This window comes from Oncorhynchus clarkii, unplaced genomic scaffold, assembly GCF_045791955.1.
Source record: "Oncorhynchus clarkii lewisi isolate Uvic-CL-2024 unplaced genomic scaffold, UVic_Ocla_1.0 unplaced_contig_7529_pilon_pilon, whole genome shotgun sequence".
Lineage (NCBI taxonomy): Eukaryota > Metazoa > Chordata > Actinopteri > Salmoniformes > Salmonidae > Oncorhynchus > Oncorhynchus clarkii.
The window spans coordinates 15,001-39,123 of record NW_027259165.1 but is presented as its reverse complement, the minus strand read 5'-3'; the positions used below and the strand labels follow the sequence as shown (position 1 = coordinate 39,123).

Here is a 24,123-nt window from a genome sequence, read left to right as displayed (position 1 = left end):
TTGTTGAATCACCTTTGGTAGCGATTACAGCCTCGAGTCTTCTTCAGTATGACGCTACCAGCTTGGTACACCTGTACATTCTGCGCATAGCCCCAGATCGAGGGAGATTATCAGTGGTCTTGTATGTCTTCCATTTCCTAATAATTGCTCCCACAGTTGATTTCTTCAAACCAAGCTGCTTACCTATTGCAGATTCAGTCTTCCCAGACTGGTGCAGGTCTACAATTTTGTTTCTGGCGTCCTTTGACAGCTCTTTGGTCTTGGCCATAGTGGAGTTTGGAGTGTGACTGTTTGAGGTAGTGGACAGGTGTCTTTTATACTGATAACAAGTTCAAACAGGTGCCATTAATACAGGTAACAAGTGGAGGACAGAGGAGCCTCTTAAAGAAGAAGTTACAGATCTGTGAGAGCCAGAAATCTTGCTTGTTTGTAGGTGACCAAATACTTATTTTCCACCATAATTTGCAAATAAATTCATTAAAAATCCTACAATGTGATTTTCTGGAATTTTTTCCTCTCATTTTGTCTGTCATAGTTGAAGTGTACAAAAATAAGTAAAAAAATTACAGGCCTCTCTCATCTTTTTAAGTGGGAGAACTTGCACAATTGGTGGCTGACTAAATACTTTTTTTCTCCCCACTGTAGATGTAGTATTTCAGTTTTTTTATTTGAATACATTTGCTTTGCCATTATGGGGTATTGTGTGTAGATTGATGACAGAAAAAAAGGATATATTCATTTTAGAATAAGGCTGTAAAGTAACAAAATGTGGAAAAGGTGAAGGGGGCTGACTACTTTCTGAATGCACTGTATGTATGACCAGAACATACGGCCGTGGTAATGGTACTCAGTGCTTATACAGTGGACATGCTAGGCTAAGGCTATGATGCCTAACGTTGTATACAGTGGACATGCTAGGCTAAGGCTATGATGCCTAACGTTGTATACAGTGGACATGCTAGGCTAAGGCTATGATGCCTAACGTTGTATACAGTGGACATGCTAGGCTAAGGCTATGATGCCTAACGTTGTATACAGTGGACATGCTAGGCTAAGGCTATGATGCCTAACGTTGTATACAGTGGACATGCTAGGCTAAGGCTATGATGCCTAACGTTGTATACAGTGGACATGCTAGGCTAAGGCTATGATGCCTAACGTTGTATACAGTGGACATGCTAGGCTAAGGCTATGATGCCTAACGTTGTATACAGTGGACATGCTAGGCTAAGGCTATGATGCTTAACGTTGTATACAGTGGACATGCTAGGCTAAGGCTATGATGCCTAACGTTGTATACAGTGGACATGCTAGGCTAAGGCTATGATGCCTAACGTTGTATACAGTGGACATGCTAGGCTACGGCTATGATGCTTAACGTTGTATACAGTGGACATGCTAGGCTAAGGCTATGATGCCTAACGTTGTATACAGTGGACATGCTAGGCTAAGGCTATGATGCCTAACGTTGTATACAGTGGACATGCTAGGCTAAGGCTATGATGCTTAACGTTGTATACAGTGGACATGCTAGGCTAAGGCTATGATGCCTAACGTTGTATACAGTGGACATGCTAGGCTAAGGCTATGATGCCTAACGTTGTATACAGTGGACATGCTAGGCTAAGGCTATGATGCCTAACGTTGTATAGAGTGGACATGCTAGGCTAAGGCTATGATGCTTAACGTTGTATACAGTGGACATGCTAGGCTAAGGCTATGATGCCTAACGTTGTATACAGTGGACATGCTAGGCTAAGGCTATGATGCCTAACGTTGTATACAGTGGACATGCTAGGCTAAGGCTATGATGCCTAACGTTGTATACAGTGGACATGCTAGGCTAAGGCTATGATGCCTAACGTTGTATACAGTGGACATGCTAGGCTAAGGCTATGATGCCTAACGTTGTATACAGTGGACATGCTAGGCTAAGGCTATGATGCCTAACGTTGTACAGAAGTTTAATTGAGACTCACTGTAGGAAGAAGGAGATCAGAGACACAGAGACCACCAGGAGATCCAACAGATTGAACCAGTTCCTACAGAATGAACCTTGGTGGAGGAACGCTCCATGAACCGTCATCTAGAGGAGAAGGAGGAAGAGGAGGTGGGGGAGGAGGAGGATAAACAGGAGGAGGAGGAAGATGAGGCGGAGGAGGAGGGTGAGGAGGAGGAGGAAGATGACGAGGAGGAGGTGGAGGGGGAGGTGGATGTGGAGGGGGAGGAGGAGGAAGAGTAGGAGGAGGAGGAGGGGGAGGAGGAAGAGGAGGATGAGGAGGAGGAGGATAAACAGGAGGTGGGAGAGAAGGAGGAGGAGCAGGAGGAGGATGAGGTGGAGGAGGATGAGGCGGAGGATGAGGAGGTGGAAGGGGAGGAGGTGGAGGATGAGGAGGAGGAGGAGGGGAGGAGGAGGATAAACAGGAGGTGGGGGAGGAGGAGGAAGAGGAGCAGGAGGAGGTGGAGGAAGAGGAGGTGGATGAGGAGGGGGAGGAGGTGGAGGACGAGGATGAGGAGGAGGAGGAGGAGGGGGAGGAGGAGGAGAGGGAGGCGGTGGAGGAGGATGAGGATGAGGAGGTGGAGGAGGTAGAGGAGGAGGTGGAGGATGAGGAGGTGGGGGAGGAGGAGAGTGGAGCGGAGGAGGAGGATGAGGAGGAGGATTAGGTGGGTAGGAAGAGGAAAAAAGAGAACAGGAGTGTTAGGACAGGGAACATAATAAAATGAGAACTTAGTGGTAGTGCACTACTTTAGACCAGAGCCCTATTCCCTATATAGTGCACTACTTTAGACCAGAGCCCTATTCCCTATATAGTGCACTACTTTAGACCAGAGCCCTATTCCCTATATAGTGCACTACTTTAGACCAGAGCCTTATGGCACCCTATTCCCTATATAGTGCACTACTTTAGACCAGAGCCTTATGGCACCCTATTCCCTATATAGTGCACTACTTTAGACCAGAGCCCTATTCCCTATATAGTGCACTACTTTAGACCAGAGCCTTATGGCACCCTATTCCCTATATAGTGCACTACTTTAGACCAGAGCCTTATGGCACCCTATTCCCTATATAGTGCACTACTTTAGACCAGAGCCTTATGGCACCCTATTCCCTATGTAGTGCACTACTTTAGACCAGAGCCTAATGGCACCCTATTCCCTATATAGTGCACTACTTTAGACCAGAGCCTAATGGCACCCTATTCCCTATATAAAGTGCACTACTTTAGACCAGAGCCTAATGGCACCCTATTCCCTATATAGTGCACTACTTTAGACCAGAGCCTTATGGCACCCTATTCCCTATATAAAGTGCACTACTTTAGACCAGAGCCTTATGGCACCCTATTCCCTATATAAAGTACACTACTTTAGACCAGAGCCTTATGGCACCCTATTCCCTATATAGTGCACTACTTTAGACCAGAGCCTTATGGCACCCTATTCCCTATATAGTGCACTACTTTAGACCAGAGCCCTATGGAACCCTATTCCCTATATAAAGTGCACGATGGAAGGAATAGGGTGCCATTTGGGATGTGCAGCCACTGTTTCACAGTGCTCCTACTGTGCGCTATGTAGCCTCATATTTCATAACAAATCTATAACACTTCATAGTGACAAACAGTCCCCTTTAATGTTTCATTACCTTCAGTATAATCTCCACGGTGAATATAGAGGTGAAGGCATAGTCTGCATAGCCCAGAACCTGTAGGGTAGAGAGGACACAAAGACAGGGTATCAGGTATATTTTGGAAATTCCAGGAATCAAATGAATATGATTGAACAATCTGATCATTTACTTTGGTCAAAGAGTCTACACTGTAGGCATCCTGGAAAAGTGCCCACTTCCTCCCTTGAACACACCCCACTACCTTCTCTGCCTCCTTGTGGGGCTGCTGATTGTACTTTACAAGACAGTCTGGAACGCACCCACTGACTCTCTGATTGTACGTTACAAGACAGTCTGGAACGCGCCCACTGATTCTCTGATTGTACGTTACAAGACGGTCCTTCCTCAGCTGGCTGTAATTGGCACGTCTAGCATGATGACCAAATGTGCAATCAGGGCAGCTGCTTCTCTCTCTGTGTGTGTGTGTGTGTGTGTGTGTGTGTGTGTGTGTGTGTGTGTGTGTGTGTGTGTGTGTGTGTGTGTGTGTGTGTGTGTGTGTGTGTGTGTGTGTTGCTCAGGGAGCCTGGTGACTGGTTGTGTGAGGTCAGGTCTGAACCCAGTGTTTCTGTTCTTAGTCAGGGCTGTGTGTTCCTGTAGATCAGAACAAGACTGGACCAAGAGACAACATTTAGCTGTTTTACAGCTAATTTCCTGCAAAAGTTATGCCTTGTACTATCTGAGTGACTCCAATATTATAACAAAATCAATGGGGGCACCATGACACAACATTTTTGGATTTTTTCTTCTTCTCCTTGACACTCTAGTTTTTATTTTGTTGGTTGTTTGTTCTCAATATGTTATTATATTTATAATTTGATATGTATATATGCATATGTTTATATATGTGTATATTTATATATTTATATATTTATATATGTATATATTTACTTATGTATATATTTATATGTATATATATATATATATATACATATGTTTATATGTGTGTATATTTATATATGTATATAGTTATATAGTAATATATGTATATATTTATATAGTTATATAGTTATATGTTTATATAGTTATATATGTATATGTATATGTATATAGTTATATATGTATATATTTATATAGTTATATATGTATATATTTATACAGTTATATATGTATATATGTATATAGTTATATATGTATATATTTATATAGTTATATATGTATATGTATATGTATATAGTTATATATGTATATATTTATATAGTTATATATGTATATATTTATATAGTTATATATGTATATATTTATATAGTTATATATGTATATATTTATATAGTTATATATGTATATATTTATATAGTTATATATGTATATGTATATGTATATAGTTATATATGTATATATTTATATAGTTATATATGTATATATGTATATAGTTATATATGTATATAGTTATATATGTATATATTTATATAGTTATATATGTATATATTTATATAGTTATATATGTATATATGTATATAGTTATATATGTATATATTTATATAGTTATATATGTATATATTTATATAGTTATATATGTATATGTATATATTTATATATGTATATATGTATATAGTTATATATAGTTATATATGTATATATTTATATAGTTATATATGTATATATGTATATATTTATATAGTTATATATGTATATGTATATGTATATAGTTATATATGTATATATTTATATAGTTATATATGTATATATGTATATATTTATATAGTTATATATGTATATGTATATGTATATAGTTATATATGTATATATGTATATAGTTATATATGTATATATGTATATAGTTATATATGTATATATGTATATAGTTATATATGTATATATTTATATAGTTATATATGTATATATTTATATAGTTATATATGTATATATGTATATAGTTATATATGTATATATTTATATAGTTATATATGTATATATGTATATATTTATATAGTTATATATGTATATGTATATGTATATAGTTATATATGTATATATGTATATAGTTATATATGTATATATGTATATAGTTATATATGTATATATGTATATAGTTATATATGTATATATTTATATAGTTATATATGTATATATTTATATAGTTATATATGTATATATTTATATAGTTATATATGTATATGTATATGTATATAGTTATATATGTATATATTTATATATTTATATAGTTATATATGTATATGTATATGTATATAGTTATATATGTATATATGTATATAGTTATATATGTATATATGTATATAGTTATATATGTATATATTTATATAGTTATATATGTATATATGTATATAGTTATATATGTATATAGTTATATATGTATATATTTATATAGTTATATATGTATATATTTATATAGTTATATATGTATATATGTATATAGTTATATATGTATATATTTATATAGTTATATATGTATATATTTGTATAGTTATATATGTATATGTATATATTTATATATGTATATATGTATATAGTTATATATAGTTATATATGTATATATTTATATAGTTATATATGTATATGTATATGTATATAGTTATATATGTATATATTTATATAGTTATATATGTATATATGTATATATTTATATAGTTATATATGTATATGTATATGTATATAGTTATATATGTATATATGTATATAGTTATATATGTATATATGTATATAGTTATATATGTATATATGTATATAGTTATATATGTATATATGTATATAGTTATATATGTATATATGTATATAGTTATATATGTATATATTTATATAGTTATATATGTATATGTATATGTATATAGTTATATATGTATATATTTATATAGTTATATATTTATATAGTTATATATGTATATATGTATATATTTATATAGTTATATATGTATATGTATATGTATATAGTTATATATGTATATATGTATATAGTTATATATGTATATATGTATATAGTTATATATGTATATATGTCTATAGTTATATATGTATATATGTATATAGTTATATATGTATATATTTATATAGTTATATATGTATATGTATATGTATATAGTTATATATGTATATATTTATATAGTTATATATGTATATATGTATATAGTTATATATGTATATATGTATATAGTTATATATGTATATATGTATATAGTTATATATGTATATATGTATATAGTTATATATGTATATATGTATATAGTTATATATGTATATATGTATATAGTTATATATAGTTATATATGTATATATTTATATAGTTATATATTTATATATTTATATATGTATATATTTATATATTTATATATGTATATATTTATTTATTTATATATGTATATAGTTATATATGTATATATTTATATATTTATATATGTATATAGTTATATATGTATATATTTATATATTTATATATAGCTCTATTATCTTGTTTACCTCAGATCTGGTTTAGATGTTTCAGTTGAAATTATTTTACCATCTTAGAAATTATGTTCTAAAAAAATACATGCAAGTATAACGTTATTAGGAGGTTTAAAAAATTATAAATGTTGACATAACGACGTAAGAAACTAAATTTGGTTTTTCCGTTAAAATAATAATTATTGCGAGCTAACTTGACGTAATATAGGAATTTGAATATGTCGCAAGATAAAATATAATGAATCATTAAACTCGGCAGATCATTTTCCATCAATGATTGTCGAATATAACTCGCTTAACTGCTATGATTGTAAATAAATCCCCCTTTTTTCGGGGGGGGCATGTACATAACTATAGATAGATTCGAGAGTTTGAGTGATGAAAGTTGAACAGAGGATCATGAGATCTCTGCGTAGGAAACACTCAGACCAATTTCAAAGAAACGGTGAGATTTCTTATTCTGTGCCAGAAGTTAGGATTATAAAACGGTTATAAATGAATAATGCAAATAGCAAGGCCTATGTGTGTGATTGACTTGTCATTCCAATAGGCCTAGGCTTCTGAATACAATCTGGGTTGATGATTGTAATTCAACTTTGCCATGGTTTGCTTAGCTAGATGCAGGTAGTTTATAGCTCCTGATTAGGTCTATATCTAATTTCAGATTGCCCACAGTAGCCTAGACAAGATGTCGGATGGATGTAAACTGAACCATTTAGCAGCCTGCTTACTTCAAATTGCCAGACTAATTTATTCTAACAACATCTGATCACCTGTAACCTAATCTGACTGACTGTTTCCTTCACTCTAATGCATTCTAACGTCTGATCACCTGTAACCTAATCTGACTGACTGTTTCCTTCACTCTAATGCATTCTAACGTCTGATCACCTGTAACCTAATCTGACTGACTGTTTCCTTCACTCTAATGCATTCTAACAACATCTGATCACCTGTAACCTAATCTGACTGACTGTTTCCTTCACTCTAATGCATTATAACAACATCTGATCACCTGTAACCTAATCTGACTGACTGTTTCCTTCACTCTAATGCATTCTAACATCTGATCACATGTAACCTATTCTGACTGACTGTTTCCTTCACTCTAATGCATTCTAACATCTGATCACATGTAACCTATTCTGACTGACTGTTTCCTTCACTCTAATGCATTCTAACGTCTGATCACCTGTAACCTAATCTGACCCACTGTTTCCTTCACTCTAATGCATTCTAACAACATCTGATCACCTGTAACCTAATCTGACTGACTGTTTCCTTCACTCTAATGCATTATAACAACATCTGATCACCTGTAACCTAATCTGACTGACTGTTTCCTTCACTCTAATGCATTCTAACATCTGATCACATGTAACCTATTCTGACTGACTGTTTCCTTCACTCTAATGCATTCTAACATCTGATCACATGTAACCTATTCTGACTGACTGTTTCCTTCACTCTAATGCATTCTAACGTCTGATCACCTGTAACCTAATCTGACCCACTGTTTCCTTCACTCTAATGCATTCTAACAACATCTGATCACCTGTAACCTAATCTGACTGACTGTTTCCTTCACTCTAATGCATTCTAGCAGCTGATCACCTGTAACCTAATCTGACTGACTGTTTCCTTCACTCTAATGCATTCTAACATCTGATCACAGCCGATTGGGAATTGGATAGAGCTGTAACCATGACCACAATTGCTACCAATCCAACTAACTAAACATGGCCATTAATATTTACATAATAACACAAGGCTACAACAACAATACACTGAAATTATAGGCTATTTATTAAATGCGTTTGCACAAATTGATTTGCAATCACTCCAGTGATAGTCATTCCAGCATATTTATTGTATCAAATGGTAGGCTACCGTTGCCCACAATGGCATAGAAATGATTAGGTTGCTTGATGGCCAACACATGCAAATACATCATTCTGCACATTTAATGTTAGTTTCATTGTGAACTTTTCACCGTAACAGAAGCACGCAAGGGGAGTTCCAATCACTTCCATTTAAACATTTCTACTCGCGCAGCGCTTCGAGACACAACAACTGAGCGCGCGTAAAACCTTCGACACGACTGATACGCTTCCACAAACAAAGTCCACGTTAGAATGCACTTAAAACCACCCGTTTTCAAGAAAACGTATTATATATAATTCGCTCTAGTGCGCTTGCAGTCTTTAAACGGTTTACCCAGTGCGTTTGCCACCATTATTTCTTGACGAACATCAGTTCAAGCACATTCATATTATTTGTGGAGAAAAGGGTCATTGTTCCTAAAGGAGTGTGTAACTTACATTGTTCCTAAAGGAGAGTGTAACTTACATTGTTCCTGAAGGAGTGTGCTCTGATGGGATCCTCTGCGGCCAAAGAGCAGCTGCTGAGGATGATGAAGACCAGGATGAGATTGCAGAAGATGTGGTGGTGGATCAGGAAGTGGCAACCCCGACGGATCCTGAAGAAGAAACAAACAATAACAATAATAATAATTTGAAGACCTTGATAAGAAACCTTACCGAAGACCTGAAGACGTGTGTTAGCTCCCAAAGATAATGCCTAGGCTTTAGCTCAGTGGGCTAGCACAGTCTCAACTTAAACAGAAGAGCTGGGATCAAACCTAATTGTCTAAATATTACTTTTTTATATTTAAATAAACTTCAGAAAAGGAAAAAACGTCTCTGCTCACTATTCGTCAGATGCACATTTATTTATTTTAGTAGTCCTCTAGTGTAATAGTAGTATTACTATAGTATAATAGCAGTATTACTATAGTATAATAGTAGTATTACTATAGTATAATAGTAGTAGTCCTCTAGTATAATAGTAGTATTACTATAGTATAATAGTAGTAGCCCACTAGTATAATAGTAGTATTACTATAGTATAATAGTAGTAGTCCACTGGTATAATAGTAGTATTACTATAGTATAATAGTAGTAGTCCTCTAGTATAATAGTAGTATTACTATAGTATACTAGTAGTAGTCCACTAGTATAATAAAAGTATTACTATAGTATAATATTAGTAGTCCTCTAGTATAATAGTAGTATTACTATAGTATAATAGTAGTAGTCCTCTAGTATAATAGTAGTAGTCCTCTAGTATAAACTCAATAAACTCAATAAATAGTCGATTAGTTTAGAGTGTTTGTACGAGACTCACGGGTTGGTCTTGCTGAGACAGAAGAAGGCGCTGCCCTCTGGGATTGGTGTAACCTTCTCCTTTGGAGGGAGGATGTCTGCTACGTTCAGCTGGATGCCTACTGCCGCCTCTGAGAAAGAGAAAAACACATAGTCTGTCTGACAAACAGCCACCTGATATCATCCAGTGTTTCCCAAACCTCTCCACCAGAACCTCCAGCCAGTTCCACATATTTTACGTGTTCCAGTCCAAGCTCACCTGATTCATCTGATTCATCTGATACAACTGATTCACCTGATTCAACTGATTCACCTGATTTACATGATCACCTGATTCAACTGATTCACCGGGACACCTGATTCAACCGATTCACCTGGTCACCTGATTCAACTGGTCAACTGGTCAACTATTCACTCATCACTAAGCCCTTGCTATTTGTTACTTTACTCAACGTGCCAAATACAACAGGTGTAGACTTTACCATGAGATGCTTACTTTCTAGCCCTTTCCCAACAATGCAGAGTTCAAAAGCTGGGGCTTCTGAGGAGAAGGTTGGACTGGCTGGGGCTTCTGAGGAGAAGGTTGGACTGGCTGGGGGTTCTGAGGAGAAGGTTGGACTGGCTGGGGCTTCTGAGGAGAAGGTTGGACTGGCTGGCGCTTCTGAGGAGAAGGTTGGACTGGCTTGGGGTTCTGAGGAGAAGGTCGGACTGGCTTGGGGTTCTGAGGAGAATGTTGGACTGGCTGGGGGTTCTGAGGAGAAGGTTGGACTGGCTGGGGGTTCTGAGGAGAAGGTTGGACTGGTTGGGGGTTCTGAGGAGAAGGTTGGACTGGCTTGGGGTTCTGAGGAGAAGTTTGGACTGGCTTGGGGTTCTGAGGAGAAGGTTGAACTGGCTGGGGCTTCTGAGGAGAAGGTTGGACTGGCTGGGGGTTCTGAGGAGAAGCTTGGACTGGCTTGGGGTTCTGAGAAGAAGGTTGGACTGGCTGGGGGTTCTGAGGAAAGGGTTGGACTGGCTGGGGGTTCTGAGGAAAGGGTTGGACTGGCTGGGGGTTCTGAGGAGAAGGTTGGACTGGCTGGGGGTTCTGAGGAGAAGGTTGGACTGGCTGGGGGTTCTGAGGAGAAGGTTGGACTGGCTGGGGCTTCTGAGGAGAAGGTTGGACTGGCTGGGGCTTCTGAGGAGAAGGTTGGACTGGCTTGGGGTTCTGAGGAGAAGGTTGGACTGGCTTGGGGTTCTGAGGAGAATGTTGGACTGGCTGGGGGTTCTGAGGAGAAGGTTGGACTGGCTGGGGGTTCTGAGGAGAAGGTTGGACTGGTTGGGGGTTCTGAGGAGAAGGTTGGACTGGCTTGGGGTTCTGTGGAGAAGTTTGGACTGGCTTGGGGTTCTGAGGAGAAGGTTGGACTGGCTGGGGCTTCTGAGGAGAAGGTTGGACTGGCTGGGGTTTCTGAGGAGAAGCTTGGACTGGCTTGGGGTTCTGAGGAGAAGGTTGGACTGGCTGGGGTTCTGAGGAGAAGGTTGGACTGGCTGGGGCTTCTGAGGAGAAGGTTGGACTGGCTGGGGGTTCTGAGGAGAAAGTTGGACTGGCTTGGGGTTCTGAGAAGAAGGTTGGACTGGCTGGGGGTTCTGAGGAAAGGGTTGGACTGGCTGGGGGTTCTGAGGAAAGGGTTGGACTGGCTGGGGGTTCTGAGGAGAAGGTTGGACTGGCTGGGGGTTCTGAGGAGAAGGTTGGACTGGCTGGGGGTTCTGAGGAGAAGGTTGGACCGGCTGGGGGTTCTGAGGAGAAGGTTGGACTGGCTTGGGGTTCTGAGGAGAAGGTTGGACTGGGTGGGGGTTCTGAGGAGAAGGTTGGACTGGCTGGGGGTTCTGAGGAGAAGGTTGGACTGGCTGGGGGTTCTGAGGAGAAGGTTGGACTGGCTGGGGGTTCTGAGGAGAGGGTTGAGGAAACACTGATCTGAGGAACATTCAGTTTGATCTAAATGACTGAGTCACTGGGTCGGGGTGTTACGAGTGTGACTGGCGTAATCACACTGTGTCTCTCTATTTAACTCTATTTCCATCCACCTTAAAAAAGAATGATGCCCTTCCCGAATGATGCCCTTCCCGAATGATTACGTTGAATCAACGAACTGGTTGATTCAACGTAATTTATCAATGTATTGTGACATGGAATCTACTAGGAAAATACATTATATTTGCAAAAATGTATCAACGTAAAATGTGGTTAATTCACATCTCAATCAAAAGTTAAAGAATCGGACTAAATCAAATGAAACTATATTTAAATGTATTTAAATTTAAAGTTTTATTTAATTTGATTTAGTCCTAATTCTTTAACTTTTGATTGAGACTCGAATGAACCACATGTTACGCTATTTGTTTGAGATGAAGACGTGAATCCAACAATATTAATAATACATTTTTTTGGGGCACATTTTGATGTTACTGCAGCTATAAATGTCTTCTGTAATCACGGAAAGTGTGCATGTTCAATATACCTTTCAAAGGTTACAGGTCTGTGGAGATCTTCAGCATTACTATAACAATCTGAAGAATCTCCAACAGAATTAATGTAATCTCATCTGTAATCCAGGTCATTTGGTTTTGCTATTAGATGAAGCACAGTGATAACACATTAAGTTGTTCTATAAATACAAAATATATGACATTGTATTCCCATTTGAATGTTGTTGTGATTTTAGATGGTTGAAAGCATATTGATAGACCTGGAAAAATGGATGCCGTTTTACGCGCTACAATTTTTTTTTTTGCTATTTATTTATTTATTTATTTATTGTATATTATTTGTATTATTTTGTATTATTTTTTGTATTTTATATTTTGTATTGTATTTATTGTATTATTTTTGTATTATTTTTTGTATTTTATATTGTACATAATGTTGCTGCTACCGTCTCCTATGACCAAAAAGAGCTTCTGGATATCAGAACAAATATGACTTATCTTGAACTGGATGGTAGTGTTTACTGTTTCCCCGACAACAGGGCCAAATCCCCGTCATTTGCGTTAAAAGGTCGTGAGAATTCGTCAGCTAGCGGGTAAACCACTGTCAAGGAGGTGTGTAAACAAAACTCCTCAAAAAAATTTGGCAAGATAAGAAGTTGGGTTATGAGGGAGACAAAATACTGGTACCTACATATAAAACATGTTTGCTTGACCCAAGTAGGAACTGTTCACATTGGAATTTTCTTGGTCACAATCTTAATGAACTTATCCTCTGTAGCAGAGGTAACTCTCGGTCTTCCTTTCCTGTGGCAGTCCTCATGAGAGCCAGTTTCATCATAGTACTTGATGGTTTTTGCAACTGCACTTGAAGAAACTTTAAAAGTACTTGAACTTATCTGGATTGACTGACCATCATGTCTTAAAGTAATGATAGACTGTCATTTCTCTTTGCTTATTTGAGCTGTTCTTGCCATAATATGGACTTGGTCTTTTACCAAATAGGGCTGTCTTCTGTATACCACACCTACCTTGTCAAAATACAACTGATTGCAGCTCTAGCCTTTAGCTTGGTGCGGATGTTGCCTATTATCCATGGCTTCTGGTTGGGATATGTACGTACGGTCACTGTGGGGACGACGTAGTCGATGCACTTATTGATGAAGGCGATGACTGAGGTGATATACTCCTCAATGCCATTGGATGGATCTCTGAACATATTCCAGTCTGTGTTAGCAAAACAGTCCTGTAGCGTAGCATCCGCATCCTCTGGCCACTTCCGTATTGAGCAAGTCACTGGTACTTCCTGCTTTAGTTTTTAATTGTAAGCAGGAGGATAGAATTATGGTCAGATTTGCCAAATGGAGGTATGCGTTTGTGTGTTTGTGTGTGTGTAGTGAAGGTGGTCTAGAGTTGTTTTCCCTCTGGTTGCACATGTGACATGCTGTAGAAATGAGGTGAAACTGATTTAAGTTTGCCTGCTTAAAGTCCCCGGCCACTAGGAGCGACGCTTCTGGATGAGCATTGTGCGGTATTAGTGCCAGCATCGGTTTGTGGTGGTAAATAGATGGCTACGAATAAAATAGTTGAGAACTCTCTCGGTATATAGTTTTGTCTACAGTTTTTCATGAGGTACTCTACCTCAGGCGAGCAATACCTCGAGACTTCCTTAAAATTGGACACCAGCTGTTATTGACAAATAGACACACACCTCCTGCCCCTCGTCTTACCAGACGTAGCTGCTCTGGCCTGCCGATGCACGGAAAACCCAGCCAGCTCTATATTATCCGTGTCGTCGATCAGCCACGACTCGGTGAAACATAAGAATGTACCGTTGGTAGGATAGCCTTGATCGTAGATCATCCAGTCTATTCTCCAGTGATTGCACATTGGCCAATAGGACACAGATGAAATATGGCAAACAATGCCATTCCTATTAATTAATAAGTGGCAGTTTCTTATATGTATTGTGACACTAGACACATTAGGGAAGCCATAGAAAAAGGAATCTGGTTGATATCCCATTCACTGCTCAATAGGGACGCATAGGAACGCAGAGCTTTCTAAATAAGAGTCCCTTCCTGATTGGATTTTTCTTAGGCTTTCGCCTGCAATATCAGTTCTGTTATACTCACAGACAATATTTTTACAGTTTTGGAAACTTTAGAGTGTTTTCTATCCCAAGCTATCAATTATATGCATATTCTATCATCTTTTCCTGACAAAATAGCCCGTTTACTTTGGGAACATTATTTTTCCAAAAATGAAAATAGTGCCCCCTAGTTTCAAGAGGTTAAATTAAAACCTCTTACTTCTACCCCCTCCTTTTTCGAACATTCTGTTAAAAATCGCACAACTTTTCAGCGTCCTGCTACTCATGCCAGGAATATAGTATATGCATATGATTAGTATGTGTGGATAGAAAACACTCTGAAGTTTCTAAAACTGGTTAAATCACGGCTGTGACTATAACAGATCGTGTGTTTCATTGAAAAACGCAAGAAAAACTGCTCTCTGAAAGCTAAAAATAATTTCCATAAGTCACTTTCATGGGTTGTTAAAAGGGGACAAAATTTAATATCGACCTGCATGCAATTCATACAAATTCCACACGATGTTGCCATTGTCGTCATTTTCAATGGAATTTTTTGTTGGAAAATCCAACTATCTGGATTCCGTTTCTTCCGGTCTCCACCAGGATGTTTTCAATGTGGACATTGGCAGCCATTGATTTGCAGACGAGGAGCTATTGAATATACATCGCCCTGTAATCATTTTGATAGATTATAAACGTTTACTAATACCTAAAGTTGGATTACAAAAGGATTTCGAAGTGTTTTGTGAAAGTTTATCGTCGACTTTTTAAATTTTAAAAAATGACGCAGCGTTTAAAAACGATGTTTTTTTCTGAATGACACAGCTTCCATAGAAAGCTATTTTGGGTATATATGGACCGATTTAAACGAAAAAAAGACCCAATAGTGATGTTTATGGGGCATATAGGAGTGCCGAGAAAGAAGCTCGTCAAAGGTAATGAATGTTTTATATTTTATTTCTGCGTTTTGTGTAGCGCCGGCTAAGCTATATCTTTGTTTACATCGCATTCAGGCATTTTGGGGTGTTGCATGCTATCAGATAATAGCTTCTCATGCTTTCGCCGAAAAGCATTTTAAAAATCTGACTTGTTGGCTAGGTTCACAACGAGTGTAGCTTTAATTCAATACCCTGCTTGTGAATTTTGATGCACGTTTGAGTTTTAACGAGTACATTTAGCATTTAGCGTAGTGCATTTGCATTTCCAGGTGTCTACTTGAGACATCTGCGTCTCAAGTAGAAGAAAGACGTTTTTAAAGTTAATTGCACCCCAGATTGCAGCCCAAATAAATGCTTCACAGAGTAAGAGACACATCTCAACATCAACTGTTCAGAGGAGACTGTGTGAAATAGGCCTTCATGGTTGAATTGCTGCAAAGAAATGACTACTAAAGGACACCAATAATAAGAAGCTTGGGCCAAGAAACATGAGCAATGGACACTAGACATGTGGAAATCTGTCCTTTGGTCTGATGAGTCCAAATTTACGATTTTTGGTTCCAAACACTGTCTTTGTGAGACGGGGTGTGGGTGAACGGATGATCTCCGCATGTGTAGTTCCCACCATGAAGCATGGAGGAGGAGGTGTGATGGTGTGGATGTGCTTTGCTGGTGACACTGCCTGTGATTTATTTAGAATTCAAGGCACACTTAACCAGCATGGCTATCAAAACATTCTGTAGTGATACGCCATCCCATCTGGTTTGCTCTTAGTGGGACTATCATTTGTTTTTCAACAGGATCAAAACACACCTCCAGGCTGTGTAAGGGATATTTGACCAAGGATAGTGAGGGAGTGCTGCATCAGATGACCTGGCCTCCACAATCACCCGACCTCAACCCAATTGAGACGGTTTGGGCTGAGTTGGACCACAGGGTGAAGGAAAAGCAGCCAACAAGTGCTCAGCATATGTGGGAACTCCTTCAAGACTGTTGGAAAAACATTCCTCATGCAGCTGGTTTAGAGAATGCCAAGAGTTTGCAAAGCTGTCATCAAGGCAAAGGGTGGCTACTTTGAAGAATCTAAAATATATTTAGATTTGTTTAACACTTTTTTGGTTACTACATGAGTCCATATGTGCTATTTCACAGTTTTGATGTCTTCACTATTATTCTTCAACGTAGAAAATGAAAAAGAATAAAGAAAAACTCTTGAATGAGTAGGTGTGTCCAAACTTTTGACTGGTACTGAATATACTAGGCGGTGTCAGAGGAAGACCCCAAAAAATGTCAAAGACTCCAGTCACCCAAAGTCATAGACTGTTCTCTCTGCTACCTCACAGCAAGCGGTACTGGAGCGACAAGTCTGGGTCCAAACGGTTCCTTATTAACATATTTTAACCCCAAGCCATAAGACTGCAGAACAATTAATCAAATGGCCACCCGGACTATTTACATTCACCGCCTTTGTTTTTACACCGCTTCAACTCTCTGTTTATTATCATAGTCCCTTTACCCATACCTACATGTACAAATGACCTCAATTACCTCGACTAAGCTGTTTATTATCTATGCATAGTCACTTTACCCCTCCCTACATGTACAAATGACCTCAATTACCTTGACTAAGCTGTTTATTATCTATGCATAGTCACTTTACCCCTCCCTACATGTACAAATGACCTCAATTACCTCGACTAACCTGTTTATTATCTATGCATAGTCACTTTACCCCTCCCTACATGTACAAATGACCTCAATTACCTTGACTAAGCTGTACCCCGGTATCGGTACCCTCTGTATATAGCCTCATTATTGTTATTTTATTGTGTATTTTTTTATTACATTTTTACTTCAGTTTATTCAGTAAATATTTTCTTACGTCTATTTCTTGAATTGCATTGTTGGTTAAAGGCTTGTGAGTAAGCATTTCCCAGTATTTCACCTGTTGTATTCGGTACATGTTTCAAATAAAATTTGATTTAATTGTCATTGGGAATTCTGAGTGGGGTGAATAAAGGTTGAAATGTCATTGATCAAGGTCTCTACCAAATATCATCACAGTGTCCACGTTGAAACGACGTGGTGTGCTCAGTGGGCTGTGTGACACCAAAGCCCTTCTGCAGTCCCGGAGTTACAGAGAAGAATTCTGGAATCGCCTGAAACTCTCAGGAAAAAGGGTTTCAAAAGGCTTCTACGACTGTCCCTATAGGCAAAACTGTTTTAGTTCCAGGTAGAACCTTTTTGGATTCCAGGCAAAACTGTTTTAGTTCCAGTTAGAACCCTTCTGGTTTCCAGGTAGAAACCTTTTGTGTTCCAGGTAGAACCCTTTTGGGTTCCAGGGAGAACCCTTTTGGGTTCCATGTGGCACCCTTTACACAGAGGGTTCTCCCTGGAACCCAAAATGGTTCTCATACACGGACAGCCAAAGAACAATTTTGGGTTCCTTTTTCCCCCAGGAAGTGTACAGTATATGCTAGGATGGATAAACAGACTTGGGTCAACAGCATTACTTCTGTCCCGCTTCTTGCCCCCAAACCCGGGCTTGAACTAGGGACCATCTGAACACATCAACAACTGTCCACCATCTAGCATCGTTAACTGTCACTTCACAAAGATCACGGTCTTTACAGAGCAATGGAAACAACTATTACAAAGTCTCGTAGTGGGTAACGTCACAGACTGAATGCCACTAGCGCGCACCGCTAACTAGCTAGTCATTTCACATCGGCTGACGCCGATGTGGTTGGATTGATGAACAGACTTGGATCAAATGCATATTTTATGAGGTGTGCTTGATTAAGCTTGCCGAGTTTAGACTGTTAGGACCACTGGCTCCATACTGTCTGAACAAATAAACCAAGCACACAAATAACAGTTTAGACTGTTAGGACCACTGGTTCCATACTGTCTGAACAAATAAACCAAGCACACAAATATTGAAAGTATTTGAACTATGCATTTGACCCTGGTCTGAAGGACTTATCCTCACCTACTACTGCATGCTCCTCACCTCCTTCTGTTGCATGCTCCTCACCTTTTGTTTTGACAGGGATCACGTACAATTAAAACATAAAATCTTACAAGAAATGTGATGCATTGCACTAGATTTATGCATTATACTAGATGAACTATTTCAGGGCTCTCCAACCCTGTTCCTGGAGAGCTACCTTTCTGTAGGTTTTAATTCCAACCCTGTTCCTGGAGAGCTACCTTCCTGTAGGTTTTAATTCCAACCCTGTTCCTGGAGAGCTACCTTCCTGTAGGTTTTAATTCCAACCCTGTTCCTGGAGAGCTACCTTCCTGTAGGTTTTAATTCCAACCCTGTTCCTGGAGAGCTACCTTCCTGTAGGTTTTAATTCCAGCCCTGTTCCTGGAGAGCTACCTTCCTGTAGGTTTTAATTCCAACCCTGTTCCTGGAGAGTTACCTTCCTGTAGTTTTTAACTCCAACCCTGTTCCTGGAGAGCTACTGTCCTCTAGGTTTTAATTCCAACCCTGTTCCTGGAGAGCTACCTTCCTGTAGGTTTTAATTCCAACCCTGTTTCTGGAGAGCTACCTTCCTGTAGGTTTTAATTCCAGCCCTGTTCCTAGAGAGCTACCTTCCTGTAGGTTTTAATTCCAACCTTGTTCCTGGAGAGCTACCCTCCTGTATGTTTTTTAACTCCAACCCTGTTCCTGGAGAGCTACTGTCCTCTAGGTTTTAACTCCAACCCTGTTCCTGGAGAGCTACTGTCCTCTAGGTTTTAACTCCAACTCTGTTCCTGGAGAGCTACTGTCCTCTAGGTTTTTATCTCCAACCCTGTTCCTGGAGAGCTACTGTCCTGTAGGTTTTATCTCCAACCCTGTTCCTGGAGAGCTACTGTCCTCTAGGGTTTCATTCCAACCCTGTTCCTGGAGAGCTACTGTCCTCTAGGTTTTCATTCCAACACTATTCTAGTACACCTTGATTCCAATTATTAGCTGGTTGATAAGCTGAATCAGGTTAGTTACAACTGGGGTTGGAGAGAGAACCTCCAGGAGGGTAGCTCTTCAGGAACAGGGATGAAGAGCCCTGTACTAGATGTATGCATTACACTAGATTAAGACAAATAGCTCATTTACATCTCCTGTCCCTGGCCATGTGAGTAATACAATAATGTAGCTTATAGACATTTCAAAAGACACACAACAGACATTTCAAAGACACACAACATACATTTCAAAGACACACAGCGGACATTTCAAAGACACACAACATACATTTCAAAGACACACAACATACATTTCAAAGACACACAACATACATTTCAAAGACACACAACATACATTTCAAAGACACACAACATACATTTCAAAGACACAACTGCTATTTAAAAGACACAAAATACCAAAGAGCTACTGTACCAAAGTGGTCCGATATTGTACATATTCGGGTACTGCTATTTAAAAGAATATGATAGTATAATATTATAATAGTACTAATATTGCAAGCTCCTCCTCACCTTCTGTCTGTTCAGGCTCCTCCTCTTCCTCATACTCAGTCTCATCATCAACGTCAATCTGAGAAAAAGAGTAGATCAAGTACATTCAGTATGAAACAACTACACCAACACCACCACCACCATCAACACCACCACCAACAACTACACCACCAACAACGACAACAACGACACCAACAACACCACCAACAGTTACACCAACAACAACAACACCAAAAACTACACCACCAACGACACCAACAACAACAACAACAGCAACACCAAAAACAACAACACCAACGACACCACCATCAACAACTACACCAACAACAACACCACCAACAACTACACCATCAACAACAACACCACCAACAGCACCACCAACAACTACACCAACAACAACTACACCACCAACACCACCAACAACAACACCACCAACAACACCACCAACAACAACAACACCACCAACAACACCACCAACAACACCACCAACAACTACACCACCAACAACACCACCAACAACTACACCAACAACAACAACACCACCAACAACAACAACATCACCAACAACACCACCAACAACTACACCAACAACAACAACACCACCAACAACAACAACACCACCAACAACACCACCAACAACTACACCACGAACAACTACACCAACAACAACAACACCACCACCAACAACAACACCACCAACAACTACACCAACAACAACACCACCAACAACTACACCAACAACAACTACACCACCAACACCACCAACAACAACACCACCAACAACAACACCACCAACAACACCACCAACAACTACACCAACAACAACAACACCACCAACAACAACAACACCACCACCAACAACTACACCACGAACAACTACACCAACAACACCACCAACAACAACAACATCACCAACAACACCACCAACAACTACACCACGAACAACTACACCAACAACAACAACACCACCACCAACAACAACACCACCAACAACACCACCAACAACTACACCACCAACAACTACAACACCACCAACAACAACTACACCACCAACACCACCAACAACAACACCACCAACAACACCACCAACAACTACACCAACAACAACTACACCACCAACACCACCAACAACAACACCACCAACAATAACAACACCAACAACAACACCACCAACAACACCACCAACAACTACACCAACAACAACTACACCACCAACACCACCAACAACAACACCACCAACAATAACAACACCACCAACAATAACAACACCACCAACAACTACAACACCACCAACAACAACTACACCACCAACACCACCAACAACAACACCACCAACAACACCACCAACAACTACACCAACAACAACTACACCACCAACACCACCAACAACAACACCACCAACAACACCACCAACAACACCACCAACAACTACACCAACAACAACTACACCACCAACACCACCAACAACAACAACACCACCACCATCAACAACACCAACAACAACACCACTAATGGCGCACAATTGGCCCAGCGTCCTCCATGTAAGAGAAGGTAAATGAAGGCAAAAGGTAAATAAAGGTATAAATATATATAATAATAATTACCTTCAGTTCTCCATTCTCTCCCTCCCCTTCCTTTGCTTCCCCCTCTTCTTTCTTCTCTCTGTAAAAGAAGAAGAAACGAATGAAACATCGGATTTCTTTCCACCGCGTTCTCCATCTCAGCCCCTTCATGTATTCTTTGTATTGTCGAGGCCCTTGCTCATTTATTATCCCTCCAATCTTACTCTTTCTTCGTGTCACCGTCTCCTCCTGCTAAGTTGTCCACAGCGATAGCCAAGAAGACGTTCAGCAGGATATCTGACCAGACCGTTAGGGACGAAGACACAGACAGACGGGACATACTAGTACTATGGGTGTATAATGCCTGTTCTGTGGGTGTAAATATGTGTACTGTGGGTGTAAATATGTATACTGTGGGTGTAAATAGGTGTACTGTGGGTGTATAATGTGTGCACTGTGGGTGTAAATATGTATACTGTGGGTGTAAATATGTGCACTGTGGGTGTATAATGCGTGTGCTGTGGGTGTAAATATGTGTATTGGGTGTGTAAATATGTGTACTGTGGGTGTATCAGGCGTGTATTGTGGGTGGGTGTATGTGTACTGTGGGTGGGTGTATGTGTACTGTGGGTGGGTGTATGTGTACTGTGGGTGGGTGTATGTGTACTGTGGGTGGGTGTATGTGTACTGTGGGTGGGTGTTGGTGTACTGTGGGTGGGTGTTGGTGTACTGTGGGTGGGTGTATGTGTACTGTGGGTGGGTGTATGTGTACTGTGGGTGGGTGTATGTGTACTGTGGGTGGGTGTATGTGTACTGTGGGTGGGTGTTGGTGTACTGTGGGTGGGTGTTGGTGTACTGTGGGTGGGTGTATGTGTACTGTGGGTGGGTGTATGTGTACTGTGGGTGGGTGTATGTGTACTGTGGGTGGGTGTATGTGTACTGTGGGTGGGTGTATGTGTACTGTGGGTGGGTGTTGGTGTACTGTGGGTGGGTGTATGTGTACTGTGGGTGGGTGTATGTGTACTGTGGGTGGGTGTATGTGTACTGTGGGTGGGTAATATGTGTACTGTGGGTGGGTGGGTGTATGTGTACTGTGGGTGGGTGTATGTGTACTGCGGGTGGGTGTATGTGTACTGTGGGTGGGTGTTGGTGTACTGTGGGTGGGTGTTGGTGTACTGTGGGTGGGTGTTGGTGTACTGTGGGTGGGTGTATGTGTACTGTGGGTGGGTGTATGTGTACTGTGGGTGGGTGTATGTGTACTGTGGGTGGGTGTATGTGTACTGTGGGTGGGTGTATGTGTACTGTGGGTGGGTGTTGGTGTACTGTGGGTGGGTGTATGTGTGTACTGTGGGTGGGCGTATGTGTACTGTGGGTGGGTGTACTGTGGGTGGGTGTATGTGTACTGTGGGTGGGTGTATGTGTACTGTGGGTGGGTGTATGTGTACTGTGGGTGGGTGTATGTGTACTGTGGGTGGGTGTCTGTGTACTGTGGGTGGGTGTTGGTGTACTGTGGGTGGGTGTTGGTGTACTGTGGGTGGGTGTTGGTGTACTGTGGGTGGGTGTATGTGTACTGTGGGTGGGTGTATGTGTACTGTGGGTGGGTGTATGTGTACTGTGGGTGGGTGTAGGTGTACTGTGGGTGGGTGTATGTGTACTGTGGGTGGGTGTTGGTGTACTGTGGGTGGGTGTATGTGTACTGTGGGTGGGTGTATGTGTACTGTGGGTGGGTGTATGTGTACTGTGGGTGGGTGTATGTGTACTGTGGGTGGGTGTATGTGTACTGTGGGTGGGTGGGTGTATGTGTACTGTGGGTGGGTGTATGTGTACTGTGGGTGGGTGTATGTGTACTGTGGGTGGGTGTTGGTGTACTGTGGGTGGGTGTTGGTGTACTGTGGGTGGGTGTTGGTGTACTGTGGGTGGGTGTATGTGTACTGTGGGTGGGTGTATGTGTACTGTGGGTGGGTGTATGTGTACTGTGGGTGGGTATATGTGTAATGTGGCTGGGTGTATGTGTACTGTGGGTGGGTGTATGTGTACTGTGGGTGGGTGTATGCGTACTGTGGGTGGGTGTTTGTGTACTGTGGGTGGGTGTATGTGTACTGCGGGTGGGTGTTGGTGTACTGTGGGTGGGTGTTGGTGTACTGTGGGTGGGTGTATGTATGTGTACTGTGGGTGGGTGTATGTGTACTGTGGGTGGGTGTATGTGTACTGTGGTTGGGTGTATGTGTACTGTGGGTGGGTGTATGTGTACTGTGGGTGGGTGGGTGTATGTGTACTGTGGGTGGGTATATGTGTACTGTGGGTGGGTGTATGTGTACTGTGGGTGGGTGTATGTGTACTGTGGGTGGGTGGGTGTATGTGTACTGTGGGTGGGTATATG

At 40.0% G+C, this 24,123-nt stretch overlaps 1 protein-coding gene across 1 annotated transcript in view; it reads right to left on the bottom strand.

Annotated features, from left to right (window-relative positions):
* Positions 1 to 1,979: 1,979 nt before the first annotated feature.
* Positions 1,980 to 24,123, bottom strand: part of LOC139399599 (voltage-dependent L-type calcium channel subunit alpha-1F-like) — a gene marked incomplete at its 3' end in the record, with an annotated part of 32,981 nt that continues 10,837 nt past the window's right edge. Inside the window, exons 8-14 of the mRNA XM_071144960.1 lie at positions 21,968 to 22,040; positions 21,786 to 21,843; positions 20,203 to 20,260; positions 10,253 to 10,361; positions 9,416 to 9,545; positions 3,650 to 3,709; positions 1,980 to 2,086 (exon numbers count right to left, since the gene is read on the bottom strand). Coding sequence (XP_071001061.1) covers positions 1,980 to 2,086; positions 3,650 to 3,709; positions 9,416 to 9,545; positions 10,253 to 10,361; positions 20,203 to 20,260; positions 21,786 to 21,843; positions 21,968 to 22,040 — 595 coding nt within the window. The remainder of the gene's footprint in view (positions 2,087 to 3,649; positions 3,710 to 9,415; positions 9,546 to 10,252; positions 10,362 to 20,202; positions 20,261 to 21,785; positions 21,844 to 21,967; positions 22,041 to 24,123) is intronic.